At 39.2% G+C, this 21587-nt stretch overlaps 1 protein-coding gene across 5 annotated transcripts in view; it reads right to left on the minus strand.

Moving 5' to 3' along the window:
• The window catches only part of sema6bb (sema domain, transmembrane domain (TM), and cytoplasmic domain, (semaphorin) 6Bb), a 298494-nt gene that overhangs the window by 107373 nt on the left and 169534 nt on the right, over positions 1 to 21587 (minus strand). For all 5 annotated transcript variants that reach the window (XM_088349347.1, XM_088349350.1, XM_088349348.1 and 2 more), the window contains 2 exons: positions 10597 to 10657; positions 10439 to 10501 (listed from right to left, as the gene is read on the minus strand). In XM_088349347.1, the coding sequence (XP_088205473.1) occupies positions 10439 to 10501; positions 10597 to 10657 (124 nt within the window). The remainder of the gene's footprint in view (positions 1 to 10438; positions 10502 to 10596; positions 10658 to 21587) is intronic.

Consider the following 21587-nt stretch of genomic DNA (forward strand, 5'->3'; position numbering starts at 1 on the left):
TTCTTCGGGGTGGATGCTGGGTAAGCTCTCAAAGTGCCACACACCGGTAGCAGCGGAAAGAAGCACTACAGAAATGTCCTGTACTCGGAAAAAGGTGCAAACAATAAAAAATCTAACTGACAGCAATGTCCGGATATTTTTCGATCTCATCTTTGAGCATTTCTATTCCAGTAGGCGCAGAGTCTAATCTGCTAGTACATGGTTCAGTCCGGTATATAAAGTGCTTACTCCTCACTGTGGTTTACAGTCTCCGTCTCAAACCACCAGACCCCGCTTTGGGTGTACGTCGCTAAAGAATCATTATAAGGAACAGGGATCGGGACCCAAGGCTCGCGAGCCATATACGGCCTTTTTCATGAGTGACTATGGCTTGGAGACAAAATTGATTCCGTGCAAATTTTCTCCATGTCGTTCTAATTCCTAGTGAGCTAAGCCCATTGCACTGCACACAAAGCCATAAAATTACAGCGCGTAGGGTTACTTTCCAGTATATATGTATATATATAGGGCATATATTTAACTACAGTTTACAGTCGAGGTCTCTACCCCAAAAACACTCATTTTGTCTGTGTATCGCTAAGGAATCCTTTATATGGAAACTCATTAAATAATCCATGTTCACAGTTGTGATACCTTATGATAAAAATAAACAAAACAAACTGTAAATACGCCAAAACACCAGAAGAGCACCCAAAGCGATTTGATTGTGTGAGCTGTAGGGATGGGTGGAGCTATGCAAAGAGCGCAACCACTTCCTGTCTCTCGCATTGTGCCGAAAGTAAATAATAATAATAATAATAATAATAATTTCCTTGTATTGTCATTCTGTGTAACAATGTACACAGAACGAAATGTCGATTGCACCTGACCCGATGCAGCCGCAGCCAAGAGAGGGCGCCGCCGACCACTTTTTAAGTCTTAGGAATGACTCGGCCGGGGCGCGAACCCGGACCTCCCATACGCCGGGATCTCTGTTTGCAGAATGTTGTGATGTTTTTAGATGTTTTTTTTGATTGATTGCAGGAGGGAGACACGTGTACAGAGGTATATAAAGTAATGTATGCTCATATTTCGAACACAGGCTTGGGCATCATTTTCATTTCAGAAATGTTATCAAATCTTCAAATTCCACACAGTGAATTAGCTGAAGAAGAGAGGGCTTGGCAGTTTTGTTGAATTTTGTATCAAAATGTATGGTGTTGTTCTTTCCCAAAATAAAATCAAAATATTCTGCTTTTAAGGCTCTTTGAGCGAAAAAGATTCCCAACCCTTGAAATCAAAGCTCACATAACAGGCTTTCTCTGGAGCTCATTCTGGCAAGGGAATCTACGCAATATTTTTGCCTAGTGTTTTGCCTAGTGCGCTTGCTATCTCCGAAGAGCGCATGGCAACTGAGGTTCTCGCACTGGCCTTCTCTCACCAGGTCACAACACGAATGAATGGATTAATGAATGAGTGTGGCATCTAAAGGTAGATAGACTACTTGCAATAATTGCAAAGAATACCTTGCACGTCATGGCATTAGCTCAGTGACCCATGAACATTTAAGGATCACGTCGTTTTAATATTCGTAATATTCTTTTATGTTTACATGTATATAGTTCCTTAGTTGTATTACGCTGGCAACTGTGTGGACAGCAAAGTAAGAATTTCATTGTGCAGGGAATTGTGGTTCTTTACTGTGCATATGAACACTTTGAATCTTGAAACTTTGAATACTACTTCACAAAGTATACATAGTATGTGTTTGACTTACTGTTCTACTGCTGCTATTGACCCTATTCTTGGTTTACAGGGATAAAAAATGTTTACTTGGTTTTAATCTATTCTTCATTTGCTTCTCCTGAAAAATGGACAGAGGTTTATTCTTGGATCTATGTCTCTACTGTACAATCACTGTGCCGGGTTTGGTTTTAGAAAGGGTATTATTTATTCATTTATTGTACAAATCCGCAGTATGTTTAGTAAAAGATTCATTTTTCATTGTACCCTTGTGTTTATTATCATTTGCCACATAATTAAAATAACGTCATGCTAATAATCATCTGATTGTTCGACAAATTGTTTTAATAGTTGGTGACTAGTCCACTATTTGAATTAGTTGAGCCAAAAGAAATTTCACACTGGTCGATGTTTAAACTGTGGTAACGCCCAGGTCAAAAAAGAAAAAAAAAACGCGGCAGGAATACGCACTTGATCCGCGTCGACGTTTTCAACAGCTCCGGCTAAATCGAGGTGGCCGATCGTCGTCTTGAAAACACAAACGGCTCGCGGCGCTGAAATTTACTTTGGCTAACCTCGCGTGAAGAACAGAAGGCCTCACACATGCCGAGCGTTTAGTCACCATCTGGACCAAATTTGCAGAGTCGGGGATAAAACGACAACCTTTACGTCCTGATGGCGCAATTGCAAAATAGTGGGACTGCACGGCAGCCACACAGCTACCATAAACACAGAAAATCTGTTGACTATTCGTTCTTGCAGGCAGAGAGCAAAGGGTTCCCCAAATGTGGGTCCCGGACGCAAACCGGGCTGTGGGTCGCTTGGCTGCACAGAAAAGAAAAGAGGCCCTTGCTTTATACCATATTTATTTGTGTATACTGTATACACAATGTTTCTTTACCTTAAGAATCTCAAAGATTGTGAGGTGTTATGGTAGTAAATTACCGAAATAAAGCAATGATTGATAAAAAATTACCCGAACGGATTTTTTAATCTTTGGATGCAACGGGAACAGAATCCATCTTCGGCATTGGGATTGCCGTTGATGACATAGGAAAAGGCGTTAGATTAGATCTTATCACCACACAATTTTTATGATAGGAAGTGTAATTATCGGGACGTCTTTCGCGAGCTGTCTAGCTGGCAAAATAGGGAATATTTATGAGTAAAAGTATCCTAATAACCATTTATAAGTGAATGAAGTAATTTTAGTAGTAAAACCAGATGTCATAATGTTGATATTATTTTTTTATTTTAATGTATTTAATATTTTTATGCAACCATAGCTCTTACTTTAGTTACAATCCCATGTGCCTGAAGTACAGTGAGTCTACGAAAAATAGATGATAAATTACTTTTTTATTGTAGTGAAAAAAAAAAGTTAAAAAACGAGATGAGCAAAAATGCTTCCACCTGTGTTTTCTTTTCACAAGTACTTAAGGATCTGTGAAACCACATCTTCCGTCATCACACGTTCCCCCCCGCAAAACACTACGCTCCATCAGGAGCTCAATCAACACCATACTGAAAAAAAACACCGCCATCCTGAGGCCCGCCTTCAAACCTGTGACACGGCCTGTTGGCATGATGGTGTGACTCGCGATGACGTACTAGCATGCTTCTACTTCTTTGTTTGGTTTGGAAAGTATAGGTGGGCGGATCGTTCCAAATTTCGAAATCATTGTTACTGAGCAAGTACTCAATAAGGTAAATACTTTTGTCCTGGAATCGATTCTTTATCCCTCCAACATTTTCCTCGCAGTGTGGCTTCTATAGGTAGATAGCGCAGTCCTTCTCTCTCTCTATACCAGCACCCTAATCCACTCTCTAAGTTAGCGCACTCATATTTGCTGAAGTACTCATGGATGTTAACAGCGGAGCATTGTCCCCCTAAATCTTAATTAAATGCAAAACCTCGCTTTCCCCATTTAATGTTGTCCGTAAGGCAGGATTTGAATGTAAATATCGTTAACTCCCACTAGAGGATGCTATCACTTATCTGGGGCGACATTTTGTGAAACTTTGATGCGATGTTGGATGTTCCGTGAGTTACAAAATATCAAGTGTTCATCTTCCATGAATGCGTGACATCCTCTTTTTGTCCGCGGCGATTGTGTATATCTACGCTTCCTCCAGCCGGGTTGACTGCAGAATAGTAACGTCTAACGCCTATCGACGTGCAGGTCGCATGAATGCGCATTGATCATTCAGGCAGAAGTCGCATTCCAAAAGATCGAAAATTTATCGGATTTAGGACCACATATGAAAGTGGCCTGGGTCTGGTGTGGAAGAAACAGATAGGTGCCTTTCACGCAGATCGGACACAGGCTGTGGCCTTTGCCAAAAATCAAATTAAACCCTGCCTATGATATGTAGAAGAAGTTTTCAAAGTTATTCTGGGGACGAGTCTCTTATAAGCGTTTGGCTTCAACCTGTCATCCTCTTTTTATTTTCAGGTGATTTGTTTATTTTGTGATGTGATATTTGTCGCAACATGGTTGAAAGTAAAAAATAAATGTAAAATACAAAATACAATACAATGCCAGGTATAATTTGTGTGGTGAAGTGGCCCGCTCCTGTGGCAAATTTTCATAAACAGATGATAAAAAGTTCACCCTATAGAGCAATAAGCTGTAGCTGAAAACATGTTACTGTTCCTGAACAAAAACCTGTAAATCAGTTTTTTATATTATATTCTGTACACTATTTGCACCTTTTTCTAGCTTTAATTTTGAAAATTAAAACAAATGATTATTTACTGCAATCGGTAAACGAGTTTGCCTCTAGGTGTTGCTTGTGCTCCACCATAAATCTTTTTATTTCTCTGAAGGATGCTAGAATTTCCGACACTAATAAAAAACTAAATTACATTATTACTTGAGCTCTTTGAGTACTGATATGAATTACTAATCCCAAGTAAATTGAATAAATGAACCGTGTCAAACGAAATAACACAATTTACTAACACAGAGAATTGATGATAGAAAAAAAAAGAGGGGGGGAGAGATTATGGGAGTTTTCGACCGCTGAAAGTCTGGAAGTTACGAGCACAAAAGGAGAGTAATGCTGGTCAATTTGGGGTGATTCTCTTGTACAGAAAAAAAGTCGCTCATTCCCAACGACCAGCAAATATAGTTTTACATTTGAAACCGTCATCTTACTTGTTGTGGAGAGACTTGGTCTCGTGCTCCGGTTGGTCACAACATATGGCCCACGTGCTAAACTCAAAACCGCAGTGCAGGCCCGCACAGCCACGCCACGCAGCCGTCATAGGAGGCAGTAGAAAAGAGTGTAAGCTATTAAACAGCCCCTCTATTTGTATGGACCGGGCACGCTTGACCAGATCCATGCTTCTATGGTCTTGAAGTTGCTAAACTTGTTAGAAAGCCAAAGAAGTAAGACATTTTTGAATGACTTAAGAATGCCCCTACAATCGACATAATTACGTACGGTGAGAGCATATCAATAAATAGCCTTGGATGGTTTAATTACATTCAAAACTTCATGTTATCAGAGTTCCTTATGGTACATGGTAAATTGGTACGTTCAGGAACTGTCCAAAAGGGGACAAAGTCGTTCCATTTGATGCTGGGCTTATTTTCTCTACAACCTTCTGACTTTATTTTCAAAATATTGTGCAATGAAAGGCGTAGTTGACATGACGACATTGTTATATTTGTATTTTCGACTCCAAAATAGTTGTAATATAAATATTTATTGTTTCATTTTTTTAATACAGTTAACTATTGATTTGTAGTTATTAAAAAAAAGAAACATTTTTAGTGCCTAAAATCTTCGTGCTGTGTTTATCGTAAACATAAACTTACTCGAAGGAGGGAATCATGATAGTACCGGGATCGGATCAGTCTGGATTGATACTACCATGTATTCACCTCGATGAGATCAATATTAAAATTCCCTGACAGAAAAAAATGGAATAAAAAAAAACATTAAATGCTAAGGGAAAGTGCGAGCAAAACGAGAATATGCAAATGAGACGTCGTCAGTGATCGTCAGGACAACAGAAAGGCAGGGAAAATAAATTGCGATATTACATTTCCTGCCTAATTAGGGTGAATACTGTGTCCTTTGTGATCCGCCAAGCAGAAACATTTAATTACAAAACCAATTATAAGGTGGTGAATGTATCACATCTGACACACGCGTCACCCCTCCTCCTGAAACTTTCAGGAGGTGAAGTAACGGAGACGCTTCGGCATTGTCGGGTAAGGCGCTCAAGATTATCCGCTTAATTGCGCCTCTCGTCAATGCAAAAAAAAAAAAAAAAAAGACGACAGGTACAAAAAAAAAGAAAGAAACACTCAAGTGTCATAAATATGCATGACGCCGCGTATGCAAAACTTGTTGATCCCACCTCCACTTTATATTTATTCAGTGTCTAAAAAACACTTGATTGTGATCTCAATCTCTTGCCAGATTAATACAATTAAAAAAACGAGTGATGCATCATGTATTCCCTTGAAAAGGAACTCGTTTTTTCCCGGAGGTTCTCGGTCTTATCTCGCTATCCCCTGAGATGCAAATTTGCATTTTTACAGGATCACCACCTTCGCTATCACAACATTAAAAGTGTAAAAGGGGCAAAAAAAATAATGAATATTAAAGAGAGAGAAGTGCTGCTGTAGCTAGTCAAGCATCACTTGAAACCCCCCAAAAAAGAGTGGGGGGCATGAATTAGAGGTAGCATGATACGCTACAGTTGCTGACCTACTTAAGAACAAGATCGTAAGTTGAATTTGTTCGTAAGTTGCTTCAGTGCTATATTTTGTATGTTTGAAGTTTATATAAGTATGTTCAGGCTTGTAACCTGCATTGCTTTGTACTAAAAAATACACATTTTATAAAATAATATGCTCTATAAATATATAAAGTTAAGTTTAACTTACTTTTGGAAGATTTTCTCCTCCGTGGTAAAAAGTGGCCGGAAAAAAAGCGTTCCAACCATTTTCTCAACCGCATCAAGCTTTCTTATTCCACTTTCCTTTCAAATGAAACGACTCGCCTCTTCTTTACACTTTAAACCAAACATATTGAATGAATGCACGAGATATTAAACAATACAAATGTCAAAGTTCTTAGCGCGGTGGAGATAGTATAGACATAGACAGTATAGAATGATTACACACATTTTGGGGGATATGATTTTATTTTCACTTTTTGCCGGGGTTCTGATCAACATAAGCCGCGATGACCGAGGAATTGCTGTATAATCTTGCAAAATATCAATATCGGCTGCACAGCAATACCTTGAAATAAGCGTGCCTCTACTTGCAAGTTTTTCGCATTGTTCAAGCCAAAACTCAATTGATTTTTTTGTTCTTTTTGCTTTGAGAGCATATCGATCAGTGCATCTGGGCTGCGGCGTTACCGCGCCATTTTCGTGACGCGAACTTGCTCTCCACTCAACACTCGAGTGTCCGGAGACAGGCGAGAGGTGGATTTGGGTCGCCGAGGCGAGATTTTTCTCTGACTCCCGTAGATGCGATGACATTAGCGCCGGCAGCCCTGCCATTAAGAGGCCAGGAGACCTTTCGTTTCTGGCCCAGCCTTTAAGGGACCTCCACACACACACACAATAAAAGGAAAATGTCAGTCCCCTCTTTGCACCCTTCCATTGAAAACACTTCACACTTTCCACCAAAGAGGAGAAACGAGTCTGGGTGGCGGAGTGCATCAGACGGCTGAGCACCTCCTTGGGGCCAAATGCAGCAAATTACAATTCAGTGGGTTTTGTTGTTATAGTGATAATACTGCATATGTGGTTATAAGGATGGCAGTTTTCCAGTTATATCCATTTTATGCTTTTAACCATCATACAATTAGATTTAGATATAATCTAATTCCCCATAAGGGAAATTAACCATAAGCGACAGTACCGGGGGAAAATAAAAGACAGTAGATAAGACAAAAAACAGGTCACCGGAAGCTGCTGTTTAGAGAGGTAAAGGCCGAGGGGATCGAACAGATCTCTCAAAGTAACTATTTTATGGGAGTGAAAATTAAAAACTCTCAACTTCTTTTCTATGCTTAAAAGTTATTGATAAGAAAAGAAGAAAAAATAGAAATACACTAATCATTGTATGTGCCAAATACAGACGTCATACATTTGTCACTTGGTTGATGCTGAACGCTGAAATGGGTACAAAATAATATCGCTTCATGAACAACATTGACGGCAAACCATAGACTTGTAGAGTATTCAACGTTTGGACAGATTTCCCCTTTGCAATGTCAAAAAATGATCAAACAAGGTCAAAACATGTAAAGTGAACACTGTGTTTTAAGTCAATCACATAGATGAATGATACTGCTGGAAAGTGAGGTTGGGGACGGGGGCATTATCTGCATTTGCGCATCAAAGGTTGCGTCACAACTCCACCACAGGGGGTCCGCCCCTCCCAGGAAACCGGAACCCAGAGCTGGTACACGTCTCACTTCGCAGGGGTAGTCTGAATTTGGCCAGCAACAAGGGAAGAGGGCATATCCTAAAAAGGAGAACTGGATCAAAATCCTGGCTGGTCCTGACCAAGTCTCAGCTCAACAAGCAGGCAGAGAACCTTTCCAAATCAGCAGCGAATCTTGATCAAGCTAGCTGCCAAACCGGTAGGACAAAACCAGCGACCTCAGAGAAGCCTCAACCCACCAGCAGTCAACCTCTCCTTCAACACGCTGCATCCAGTGGGCCTCTCCCAAACCGTCTCTCAAGCCTACCAGGATTCCTCATCGCTTTACAGCCACCCTTCAGAATAACTAAACAAGGTTTTTTCATCCGTTTTCCTGACATAATGATCTAAAAACGTATATGGTGCTCCAAAAAGGCCAGACGAGTTTGGAAAGAATAAACTCGACTCTTTGATTCAGTAAGTCAATAAATTGTTAGAATAATGTACTTACTACCCATATTCGCTACAGACTCATCAACACAACCCAGAAAATGCTGTCTGCTCTCTGCCCAGTCTGGAGCACGTTGCCAGATTGTGATACCACAGTAAAGCCAGCTATAGTATAAAAGACCAAGGCCAAATAATCCACTTTTTCAATTTTTTTCCTGTTCCTTCAAAGGGAAACCCCAGCGCCGATCAAAAGACTTTTTGGGGGGAATTTGACGATTGAAATAAAGCCGCTATCTTCGTGCTAGCACACACTCTGTGGTATCTTGAGCTATTCCTGTCTATGATTTACAATCGTTTTTGTCAATGGACTGATTTAAACTGACATGAATTCTGCCATTCTGCTTTAACAATACACCTGATCTTGGTAACATCAAACTTTTTTTACATACATAAAGGGCTTCAGAGGTGTTTGGCAATAATGGAGTTCAATGCAGAAGAAAACGAATATATATTTTATGTATAAAAAGTTGAAAAATGAGCCAGATTTTGACTAATTTTCATGATTTTGATTGCTCTGAAGCAGAGTGTACCCCAACTTTCAATCAACTGGTAATCTTCTGCTTTTTGTTTGACTTAATTTAATTTATGTTTTTTGTGTGTTTTTCAGAGGATCTGTATCTAAATTAGTCAAAGTATCAAAATTGAATTGTAAAATCATGTATTTGTCGCACTTAAAAGTTAATATTTGATAGTTAATTTAGCATTTTTAGGGATTTTGTGTTGTTGTTTGACTGTTCAGTGTGTTTTATCCAATTTTATTTGTGGATCTGTGAATATTTTAATCTATATTAATATGTTTTGCAGGGGTGCTCTGCAAAACATTTTAAAATCACTTCAGTGTTAATCACATTCCACAGGTATTTTTGCTAATGTGATAGAGTCCATTTCTAATCCATTGTTACAGATCAGTTTCCTTCTCTAGCCATTCGTGTTAGCACCGTAGTTGCAGGCTATGGCTATGAAGTATAACTGCCTAAAAAATGAGTGAAGCTCCTGCCCCCCAAAAAACTACTGCTCAATCATCCTGGAAGGGTGATTACCTCATGTGAGGTCCCTTCTTAAGATTTGTTCATTTTCCTCATGTTGAGGTTTTTGAGTTTTTCCTTGCCCTCATGTAGGTTTTAGATCAGGGGATGGTGTAATAATAGACTGTGGATTGTAACAATTGGTGCTCTGTGCAGCACTTTGAGACTTCTTGTGATTAAGGGTTGTACAAATAAACATGACCTGACAAATTATCAAATAACTTGGTGCATAATCTTTTATTATTACTGATAATACATAATTAAAAAAATAATCTAATGAGCTCTTTGGGAGCCGAAAAGAGAGGGTTTTCTAAATAGAGCTGTCCCCTCGAGTGGGACTAGTAGGGGGCAGTGACGCTTCACATGAAAACTCCATAATGACAATTCACCAGAGCAGGCTTGTCTGTGTTATTTTCATGCAGTTTTAAAAAAGAAATCTTCATTTATTGTGTGGTCTATCGAGTCAGACTGCCAAGAAACACGCCAATGGCAAATATTTTCAGCATTTTCAAGCACTTCACCCATAATTCTAGCATTTTTCAGACCTTGAAAAAAACACAACATTAAAATTGAAACAAGGATTTCCAGCACCCGTACAAACTCTGTTTATTCTAATTGAGTTAGATGTGCATTATGTGTTGTATTATGTTTTCCTCCCTGAAAAGGGACATAGAGAAAAAAAAACCCAAAGTGACCTTGACATTCATGCCCGACGGGCCTTTCTGAACTTTCTGGCGCAATCATTTCACCGATGTGAGAAGCAGGAAAATGTCTTACCTGGTGTTTGCCCTTCATCCTGCAGATCCTGATGTCATTCTTGTTGGACTCCCACGTTCTTTTCTGGACGCACAGAAAAGGTCAAACGTTGGAGAGCGTCCATGACATTGCAGTCATTAAAAATCAAATAAATAAATTCGCAGGCAGGAGGCGCTCACCTTACTGTAGAACATCTCGTCGGCAGCGGAGATGTCCAGTTCCACGCGGTAAAGGTCATCCCTGCGGGAAAACGGCATGGAAGTCAGCCAAAGTCATCGCGGATCAAGAGGTGCTTGATAATAGCCCTCACTAAAGGTTTTATTTTTTCAATTTTTGTTTCATTTTAGTTTTGAATAATGTCCAAGCGGCTTATTCCTTAACTGAATACATTTAATTTCATATCTACGCATGCTTGGACATACGTTTTAAGCTGGCGGCTCGTCATGCACGCACGCTCAACACAAATATTTGAAAGCGGTGATGAGGAACAGGTATTTCCAGTTATGCAGTTTTTCAACAAGAGGAATGTCCGACACCAATATACAAAAACAACCCTTTCCAGCCTGGGTCATCACCGGATCGCCACAGGATGCAAGCGCATTGTTGACCCCAAAAAGCGGGAGTACGAATTTGGATAAGGTGAGGGAAGATTTGTATGTTGAGTTGCGTTTTAGAGTCACCATTCACAAAAACAACTATCACCTGACAGTATACATTTAGAACTTGTTATAGGGAGGTGGAGGAACTTTGCAAACAAGAGTTCCACTGTTACTCGCTGACCTTCTAGATCAGAGCTGGGCAACCCAGTCCTCAAGGGTCGCATGTCCTACATGTTTTTGGAAGTTACTCATCTTCAACTCAGGTGATACAAATTATCACCTGTTAGCTTGTTAGCGATTCTGGAAATTGTGCCCTTTTGTTACCTCTTCCTCCCAGTCTGTAATCCAATAGAGGTTTAGGACGTTGCTAGCCATACACCAATCTTAGTTTCTTTAAATAGTTTATACCATCCATTATCTGCACCGCTTATCCTCAGTAGGGGGTACTAGAGCCCATCCCAGCTATCTTCGGGCAGTACGCAGGGGACACCCTGAACTGGTTGCCAGTCAGTTGCAATTAACCTGACAAAATATGTTTTTAGGATGTGGGAGGAAACCGGAGTGCCCAGAGGAAACACACGCAGGCACGGGGAGTACATGCAAACTCCACAGGGGAGGATTCGGTAGCTGGACTTGAACCCTGAACCTCTGCACCGTGGGGCTGCACGGCAACCACCAGGTATAAACTGACATTAATTCTGCCATTCTGCCTCAACAATGTGTGCGCAGCTTGGCTACGTCACACTTGTTTACGACGATGGAATTGTGTCTAGTGAAAAATTTCAAACCCCTCCACAGCAACGAAGCGCTCGAAGCCCCCCTACTGGCGTAGAGCCAGCCACACGCTGACTGACATACATGTCTGCCATAGTTTTTTTTTTAAATTGTGCTTCCTGCCTTTCTCATCTAACTTATCTCTGTGATGTTTGTGCACTCACGGCTGACAGTGGGGGCGCTAGAGAGCCACGGCAGCAGATTATCTGGAGGAAGGATTCGCTTCAGGGGTGTCGTAAGTGAGTGCACCAGATAACTAGCTAATAAGGATATGCATCTCTCGATTGCACTTACTAAAAGATTTTTTGCAGTGCAAAGTTGCAGTGCTGATGGATTGTGACAAGAAAATAATCCACTCAAATCACATGAGCGCAGTCACTTGACCAGAGTTAAATATGCATTGTGAGTGTTTTAACTCCTCTGGTGTTCTTCCAATGTGGTCAGAGTAAAATAGAACAGGATAACCTCCAGTGTTGAGGGAAAACAGAGCCACATAGGTTTTACACTGTCACTCTCACATACTCATTTTAGAGTTAATGCAACCATGTTGGAATAAAATACCTTTTCAGTGTACAAAATAATTGACTCTTGAAAGTGTTGAAAAAATAATTGACCCCGAGAAAGCTCCGCCCACTTTCTTCCGGGTTCCCTCGTAAGTGAGTGCAACTATGACTGCCAGTGCCCTTGTTTTGCCAAAATATGTTTCAGGTAAATTATTACAAACAAGTTATCTATTTTGTTGAACATCGGTGTGATTTTTCTCCTAGTGTAAAACAAGACTTATATCCCTTAGAGGAGTATAGTGTCAAATATAACTCTAATCAGAGTAAAAATGCTCAGTGTACTTTTTACACTCTATAGAAAAGTACCATATACTTACTGGGGTAATGTTACACTCTTTCAGTGTTATATTGACATTTTTTTACTGTGTGACAAAAATGGAAATAAGATACAAATATGAGAAAAGTACAATCCAAAAAGAAAGAAAACAAAGACTTGGTGTAAAGTAAGGATTTTACCACGATCTCTAAAGTTTCGTTTCTGTCATAGCACTTCCTCCTAGTATAAAAGGGATTGTCGACCATTTTGACCTTGTACTTGTGAAACCATACACCCCTGTTCTGTACCTCACCTTGCTTAGAATATTCTCTTGAATGAAAACTTAAACAGAACTGCTTAACTCCAGCATTAGTCTCACAAGCTGGATGTTAAATTAAAACACGGAGGGAAAAAAGCCTCTCTTACCCGCACAATGAAATGTATTTGTAATAAGGCAACTTATTGTTTTGTTTATATAATATAACATTGAAAAAAAAATCTTTAAAAATATAGTCAAATTGGAAAAATACTACTTTTATTATTATTCTTAAATGATCAAAATTATTGTCATTCTTAATATTAAATAATCTTACAGAACAACTGCAAATGTTTGTTGCTTGAAAAAAATTGTTTTTTTTTTCCATATTTTCCTTGATTTTTTAACAGGAGTTTTGCTTTTTAGTTCAGGTCTTACAGGATGTCATTATTTCGCCGGTGCAAAGATAACTCAAATACAGAGCGTGAGTTTGCTTTCTCTGCACTCATTTAACTCAGGCGAATGCTTCAGAATTTCTTCAACGTTCGGCGAGTTTTACTCAAAAGGGGGGAAAAAAAACAAATTGAATTATTGCTGCTTGAATCAAGTTGTTACGCCGATAATTGCACATGCGCCCACACGCCGCCTGCGCATGAGATGGTTGTAATGGCGTCCCGCAAGCCCTGATACTCAAACCTCTCCATTGCGCTAATTTTTGTATTATTCTCCATAATGTTGGATATTCCCGTGAAAAGAGTAAGAACGAAGGGTCGATATTTTAGTTTCGACCTGCCTGTCAATCTAGAGAGAGAGAGGAAGAAAGAGTGAAAGGAAGAGAGAGTGAAAGAAATAGATAAAAGAGTGAAAGAAAGAAAAACTGAGGAAAAGAGAGAAAGACAATGAGAGAAAAGGAATGAAAAGAAATGAGGGAAAAGAAAATGAGAGAGCATTAGAGAATGAGAGAACAATAGCGGGAGAAAGAGAATAAGAGAATGAAAGAGAGAATTAAAGAATGAGAAAATTAGAGGATAAGCGAATGAGAGAAAGAAAGAATGACAATGAAGGACACGGTGAAAAAGAGTGAAATAGAGCAGATGAGAGAGAGAGAGATTGAAAGAGACTAAAGGAGAAACAGAAAGAGAGTGAAGAGAGAGAAAGGGTGAGAAAGATAAAGAGAATAAGAGAAAAAAAGAGTGAAAGAAGGAAATAGAGCGAAAGAGAGAGAAAGAGAAGGAAAGAGAGGGAATAAGAAAGGGATAATGAGAGAACAAGGTCGAGAGAAAGGGAATGAGAGAGATAGAATGAGGGAAAGAGAATGGGAGGGAATAAGAAAGAGAGAGAGAGAAGGAAAAAGAGAATGAAATAATGGGAGAATAAGAGAATGACAGTGGAAGAGAGAGTGAAAAAGAAAGACAGTGAAAGAGAGTAAAAGAGGGAGAGAAAGAGAGAGTGATAGAGGGTACACGGCCCGAGTCATCCTCTCTTTAATGCAGTGCACTCGTCCTGTCCCATGTGCAGAAAAATCTCCCCAAAGTATGATGCTACCACCACCATGCTTCAGAGCAGCGATGGTGTTATTCGGATTGTACTTGACATATGCTGGTTCAAGCAGAGAAACCTTTTGTGCCGTGCATGATTTCAAATCATGACATCTTAGTGTATTACCTCAAGTAACATTAGAAACGGTGGTCTCAGCTCTTTTCAGGTCATTGACCAACTAAGAGACCCCACGAGGTGATATTTTGCATGGGGCTCCACTCCTATTGAGATTGACCGTCATGTTTAGCTCTTCGTCTTTCTAATTTTTATTCCAAAAGTGGACCTTTTTTCTCCAAGCTGCTTGCCAATTGCTCTGTAGGCCTTTCCAGCCTTGTGGAGGTGTACAATTTTGTCTCTGGTGTCTTTGGACAGCTCTTTGGCCATTGCCAAGTTACAAGTTCAAGTCTTACTGATTGTAATGGGTGGACAGGTGGCTTTATGCAGCTAATGATCTCAAACGGGTGCATCTGATTCTGATATGAGTGCAAGTGGACTTCTAATGGGTGGTCTTACAGGGTCAGAATACTAGATGATACACAGGTGTTCAAATTTTTATTTACAGCTGTATCACACAAATTGTTAAAAAGTCATGCATTGTGAATCCTGGATTTTTCTTTTTAGTTTATCTCTCTCACAATGGACATGCACCTACGATGAAAATTTCAGACCCCTCCATGATTTTTAAGTGGGAGAAATAGCAAAATAGCAGGGGGTTCAAATACTTATTTTCTTCAACGTAGGTGCCCAGGCTCAATTAAGTTTGAAAAAGTATCTTTGCGGACAGGAGATCCTAAATTATTAAGGATTTTTTTGGTCTATGCCATTGTAATTCCGCGCAAGCTGAAGTTTGATGAACATTTCCCTGACTCAGTTCGAAGAAGATAACCGGGCACATTCCGTGCCTAAGTATACAGTAACTTCTGTGTCTTGCAAAAGCATTGGCCCCCCGAGAACCTTTTGACATGTTGACATATTTCAGTCTTTGAACTTCTAGTTATAAAAACAACTCCAAATATTTTCTAAGAATTAAAAACATGTGAAACACAATCGTGAAAAAAAGCTAAATGTATTAAGCATTTTATCTCGTGCTGACAAGTAAAAAATGGTAAGTATACAATGGAAATATATAAACCTCTTTTGAGTTCATATCTTTTGCTGCAATCAAAGTCAAGTCTTTTTTTTTCTACAAAAATACAACTACAGTAATGTTACTAAAAAAACTAAAGAAATGCTACAAAAATATGAGAGAAATACTATAAAAATACTACAAAAATACTACTTTGGAAATACTTCAAAAATACTTCCAGAAATACTACAAAAATACCATACAGTAATACAATAATACAAAAATTACAGAAATATTAAGACAGTAATTCAACAAAAATACTACTACAGAAATATTACAACAGAAATACTCAAAAAATACTACAGTAATACTACAAAAATACTACAGATATAATTTAAAAGAAAAACTACTATGGAAATACAAAAATACTAAAGGAATCCAACAGAAATACAAAAAAATACTACTATAAAGAAAATAGTACAGAAACACTACAAAATAAAGCTAAAGTAACACTACAGAAATACTACCAAAATACAAAAAAAAATGCAACTACAGTACTATTAAAAAACTGAGTTAAGTGTATAAAACAAAAACCTTTAATTGTTGAGCGTTTAGAAACCAATTTAGTCAAACTGATCTATTAAAAAACAAATAAAAATAAAAAATAAGATGTAGATGTCTACATGTATATTCATTCATAAATTAGAAAAAATTGGGTAGTCCTCCAGGATGAGCCCCTTTGCCAAATGTTTGAACCCGATGTGGCCCGTGACCCCAAATAGTTGCCTACCCGTGATTTAGAGGGACGGCCAGGCTTGGTAGGTTTGCAGTCACCCGTCACTGAAATATGTCATGCCACATATTACAGGAATGTTTAGACTCTTGGGATTCAAGATATGATGACTATTTCCAAATGTACACATTACAGAAACATCACGATCAGAAACAAAATACCCAAAAACTTTAAAGCCGGTGTAACTCAACCTCTTTTTCCCTGTTTTTTTCTCCTTTTTTTAAATTCCTTTTTTAAAAAATTGTGTTTATTTTTTCCTAACCGTTACTTTTTTTTTGCTTTTTTGTTCTCTATTACCCTTTTTCCCTTTATTTGCTTCTTTCTTTTCTTCTGGCTTTTTTCCTGAAATTTTCCTGCTCTTTTTTTCTCTTTTTCTCTCCTTTTTTTCAGCTTTTCACTACTTTTTCATTTTGGTAGTTTTTTCTTTTTTTTTCTATTTCCCCCCTTCCTTTAAATCATTTTGTGCACAATTTTACATAATGTTTGGTCGTGTAGGGATTGAAGATGCAAAAACAACCCGAAGAGCTGTTTGGGACCCGAAAGAGCCGGTTCTTTTTAGTGAGCCGAGCCGAAGAAGCCGGTTCTCGAAAAACTCTACTGACTTTACTCAACTTTGCTCTACTTCGACATTGACTTCAAAATACCGCATTTAGAACACAGCGTCAGGGGAACCTGTGTATTTTTACCTTCATGCACTGTAACTTTGACTTAATTCGCTTTTTAATTAGCAATTTCGAGCCTTCATTTTTGTGAGCTGGCTAGATTTTCTTGTGCGCGGAAAAGCTCTGGGTAGTGCGCAATTGCGCGCACACGCATCTTAGAGGGAACATTGCTTGCAGGGATCGTTTCAGTTAGGGACAAAACTTTAGAATGTAACCTTTTTAAAAAAAACAGAAGTCAAGTCATGTTTTTTTTGTATAGCCCTTAATCTTAAGGAGTCTGATCTAAAACCTACATGAGGGCAAGGAAAAACTCAAAAACCTCAACATGAGGAAAATGAAGAAAACTTGGTAAGGTATTGCACATAAGGTCCCTTTCCAGGATGACCAGGCTCCAATGGATGTTGTAATAACAATTAATACACAGATATCAACAGGAAATATAGGACATTCATAAGCTAGAGAATAGAAGTGTGTTTTAAGCCGAGATTTAAACCGTCCTTAGTCCCCAAAAAGTTCAAGAACTGCACTTACTTTACTTTGGGTACGTCTTGGATTATGGATGATTACTGCCTTACTGTCTCGCAACTATAAGTCTTCTAATGAAATTGCCAAAGTACAGTTCACGTTTCTTCCTTTTGTGTTTGAAAATTTCCAAGGAATGCATGGCTGCGCATGTGGCCACGAGTTCAAGATTGAAGATGTGTGAAACGTGTCAAAATTGTATTGCTATTTATGTTTCAGGAGGTGCGCTCGGCCTTGAGGGTCTCGTAACTTTGCACTTGGGTGCCGCCACCTGAAACAGCGTCGGTTCTTCAAAGCCGCAAATCATGCGTCTTCGTTTTCATCGGCTTTGGTCCGTGCGCAACTTTCCACACTGGGGAGTCGAATCCGCACGCGTCCCGACTGTTATTTCACGAATGCTGGGGGGCCTCCATTACCCGAGAGGAAAATCAATTTTCATGAATTACCAGCTGCTGAACTTTCAACTTTCTGACTTTCCAAATAGCGCGGCCTCGAGGTCAAGAACTCTCAGTATTGCCACCTGGAGCATGAAAAATATTTTGAAAGACTTTTGAAGGGACACCGTGTAAATTTGACCACTTGATGCCACTGTATTGTATAGTGCATCTGGAAACGAGTGCTACAAACAGGGTTCATACACCTTTTTCATGAGCAAATTCAAGCAGTTATTAATGACTTTCTACACAAATATTCCAATTGCTCCAGTCCTATTAAAAGACAAAATCTGGTGTGAATCATGTACTTTGCAGAGCCACATATGTATCTATGATTTACAAATGCAAATTTTAATCTGCGTCTGCATTTATCAAGACATATGATTTTTTTTTGTCATGATTACCAATGTGTATCACCTCTGCCCGCTCCCTTGGCGCCAACTGCCTCGGACTTTGATTGGCTCCCTGTCCCTATTTAAACCAACTCCTATCTGTCCCCTTTTGTCAGTCCGTCTGCGAACCTCAGTGTATACTAGACAAGGCTTTTTCGACCCTGACTTCCACCTGTCCCATTTTTGCTCCCGTCTGACTCCGGCTACGACCCGTTTTGATTCTGAGCACATCTGCTCTCCCGTCCCGACTTACGAACCATTTTTTTGATCCCGACCACGTCTGCTCTCCCGTCTCGGCTTACGACCCGATCGTGGGCGGAGCCCTTCCTCTTTCCTTTAATAAAACTTGTGAGAAACATAACGCAATTGGGTCCCGTTTCCATTCTGGTCCTGACAATTTTACATCTTGAGTAAATATATATATATATATATATATATATATATATATATATATAGCTTACATTTTCAGTTGCAGGAAGTTCCTCTCTTCCCAATTTACCACTGGAAAACTGTACCCTAATTTTTTGCATGGCCCTAATAAATGCCCATAATATATACATAAGCCTTGCACTAATACACATTTCATAATGACCTGTTTGGGTATAGCCTGAACCTGTTCACAGTAAAATTCAACCACTTTTAATTATTTTAAGCGCCTGTACAAACCCTGTTAAGGCAAAAGAAGGAATAAAGACTACAAAGACAATGGATGGATGGACAGATGGATGTTTTGTACTTTTCCTTCTCCATGGGAAGAATTACAATAGTCGAAAAATGCAATAAAACACTCTGAATCACAATACAATGAGATGTGGTCCCTTTTAAACACATCTGGGACTGTGCCAAATGACTGAAGTATTTTATTTTTAGAGGATGGATTTGGCTTTTATGTGAACACAAAGGGGCACATGCAGTAACTATCAAGAGCTCTGAATATGTAAATACATCTTAATACAGTACGTATTTAACTTTATAAACCTTGGCAATAAACACCCTAGACTAAATATGAATGCTGCTGAGCCTTCAAGATCTCCACGCGAAGGCTCAAAAGTGACACCAAGCTTAACCCAGCGAGCTGCTGACTGCAAGCAGTGTCACTACTTTGATTTGGAGAAGACGGGACGCATCTCGAGAGAGGTGAGTGCACTCAGCGGGTGCTCGAGGGGGCCAAGGGGATTTACGGACGTTTGCACTCTGAGAGGCGGCTATGCTAATGGTGGCAGATTTTAGGGGAACGAGGGGCCGTCTTATCGAGGAGTATGCTGGGTTATTTACAAACTCCGTCACCCTCAGCAACACTGGCTTTTATATTTACCCACGTTTGAAAATTCTCTAATTGGTCCCCCAGGGTGTCATTAACCTGTAGTGTTAAAATACTATAATAATGTTTTTAGTCAATCATAACAAATTGAGATATCTCATTCAAATGATCACAAACACCATTGTGTGCTCCCTTGCACACTTTTATGTCCTCTCTCGCTGGGTAATATCTCACTGGTTGATAAGTAATATGCGTGTTTCCGGGGTGGTGGTGGGGGGGGGGGGGTAGTGGGGGCGTTATGGGGGGGAGCACATTGGGCACAGGAACTGATCAAGAGGGGGAAAAAAACAGTTTAAGCAGGGAACTAAGCCTAATTTGGACTCATTTTAAATATATAATTGCTCCAAACAACAGTGTTCCTCAATATTCAGAAGAGACCGATTATATTTTTCTTCTTGTTTTACACGTTTTAATCGACACGTTTTATTTCTTGGTGTTTTTCGGTTCTGTGTTGTCTCAGCCTACATTGGTCAAAAGTTGAATTGAAAATAGTATTTTATAGTATATTTATAGCAATAAAGATTTCATATTTGTCATTTTTATTTTGTTTTGTAGTTTGTGTTTCAAAGATTCTTTATCCCTCGAGTTTAAAGTTGCTAAGAATAAAAAGGTTTAAATTAGTTAAAGTGTAAAGAGAAATAAAAGGCAAGCAAAATATAGTCGTAAATATTTTGTATTATCTACAAAGAGCCGGAATTCCAAGGCTTACTGAGTCATTACAATAGCATACCTTTCAACTTATATGTCCGTCCCATATTTCCTGTTTATGATTATTCCAATGATTTACGCTGTATACATTTTATATGTGAAAAAAAAATTCATTACATTATTTTTGTTCTTCATGGTCCGACTCGCTGTGAGTATATGGGTGCCGCATTGTGATTGCTTATTATCGCTTAACAAGAAAATTGTAATCATTTTTAAATGGAACAATTGTCTGAGGTTGAGGGACATGCAATAGCCTCAGGTAAACCATTAAATAGGAACAGGCATTCTTTCATAGCAGTAATCACAAAAGCAGTGGTACTGATATTTAGTACTGTAAAGGCACTTTTCCATTACACAGCTTCAGACCGCGTGAAATGTTTCCCCTCGTGCATATTAGGTTCAAATGTTCCATATTTTACTGTTCTATTACATTCTCCTAAAATTATATATAAAGACGTTTTAGTAAAGTTTTAATAAAGTTTGCGCCGCGAAGGTGGGGGTGGTTGGATCCCTTTTGGGGCACAACATGTATAAACAAATAAGTGTGCGTACTAAAAATACACCAGTTTAGTTCTGGTTTATTTAAGTATTGATTACAAAGTAAAACACACAGCTAAAACCTTGTCGGAGTTTGTTTTTAGCTTCCCCCAACTTGGGAACCTTCGATTCATCAATTAAAAGCGGCATGTTCCTCCGCGTAGCAGAGGAAAACATGGAAAGCATTCGAAGGACGGAAAGTGAGCTTTAGGATTTCATTTGGGCGGACAATTCTTTTAAGTTTCGTGTAACACTTACATATTGCTAGATACGCTACGGAATTAGCATCCATGAGCACTTCCGTTAACAATGCATTGGGTGGGACGTCACGCTTCGTCTTCCGCTTAAGTGGGAAATAATGGCAATCAAACAAGAGACACTTAAAAGTCACAAGAAATACATAGAAGTCACATTTTGTCGGAAATATGAACGATCTCACAAAAAGATCGAATTTCACACAAAAATGTTGTAAGTCTTGACTCAGCCAAGGGTTGAACCTGTGACCTCCTATTCTTGGGAATGGGCGCACAGTCCCAAAGCCACTGTGCTGATCTTGGTCTGATGCTCTGTATGAGAGACAGGGTGCTTTACCCTATAGGGCGCACCCTACAATTTGAAGAAAATATGAGACTTTTGTGCATTATGGGCGTGAATATACTGTGATAGTTTACAAGGGCAAACATTCATAATACATCCAACTTCTAGATTTTGCTCTTAAAGGCACTAGATGAATAGATTTTCTTCCGGA

The sequence above is a fragment of the Urocampus carinirostris genome, chromosome 12 (genome assembly GCF_059441175.1).
Source record: "Urocampus carinirostris isolate Australia breed hairy pipefish chromosome 12, RoL_Ucar_1.0, whole genome shotgun sequence".
NCBI lineage: Eukaryota > Metazoa > Chordata > Actinopteri > Syngnathiformes > Syngnathidae > Urocampus > Urocampus carinirostris.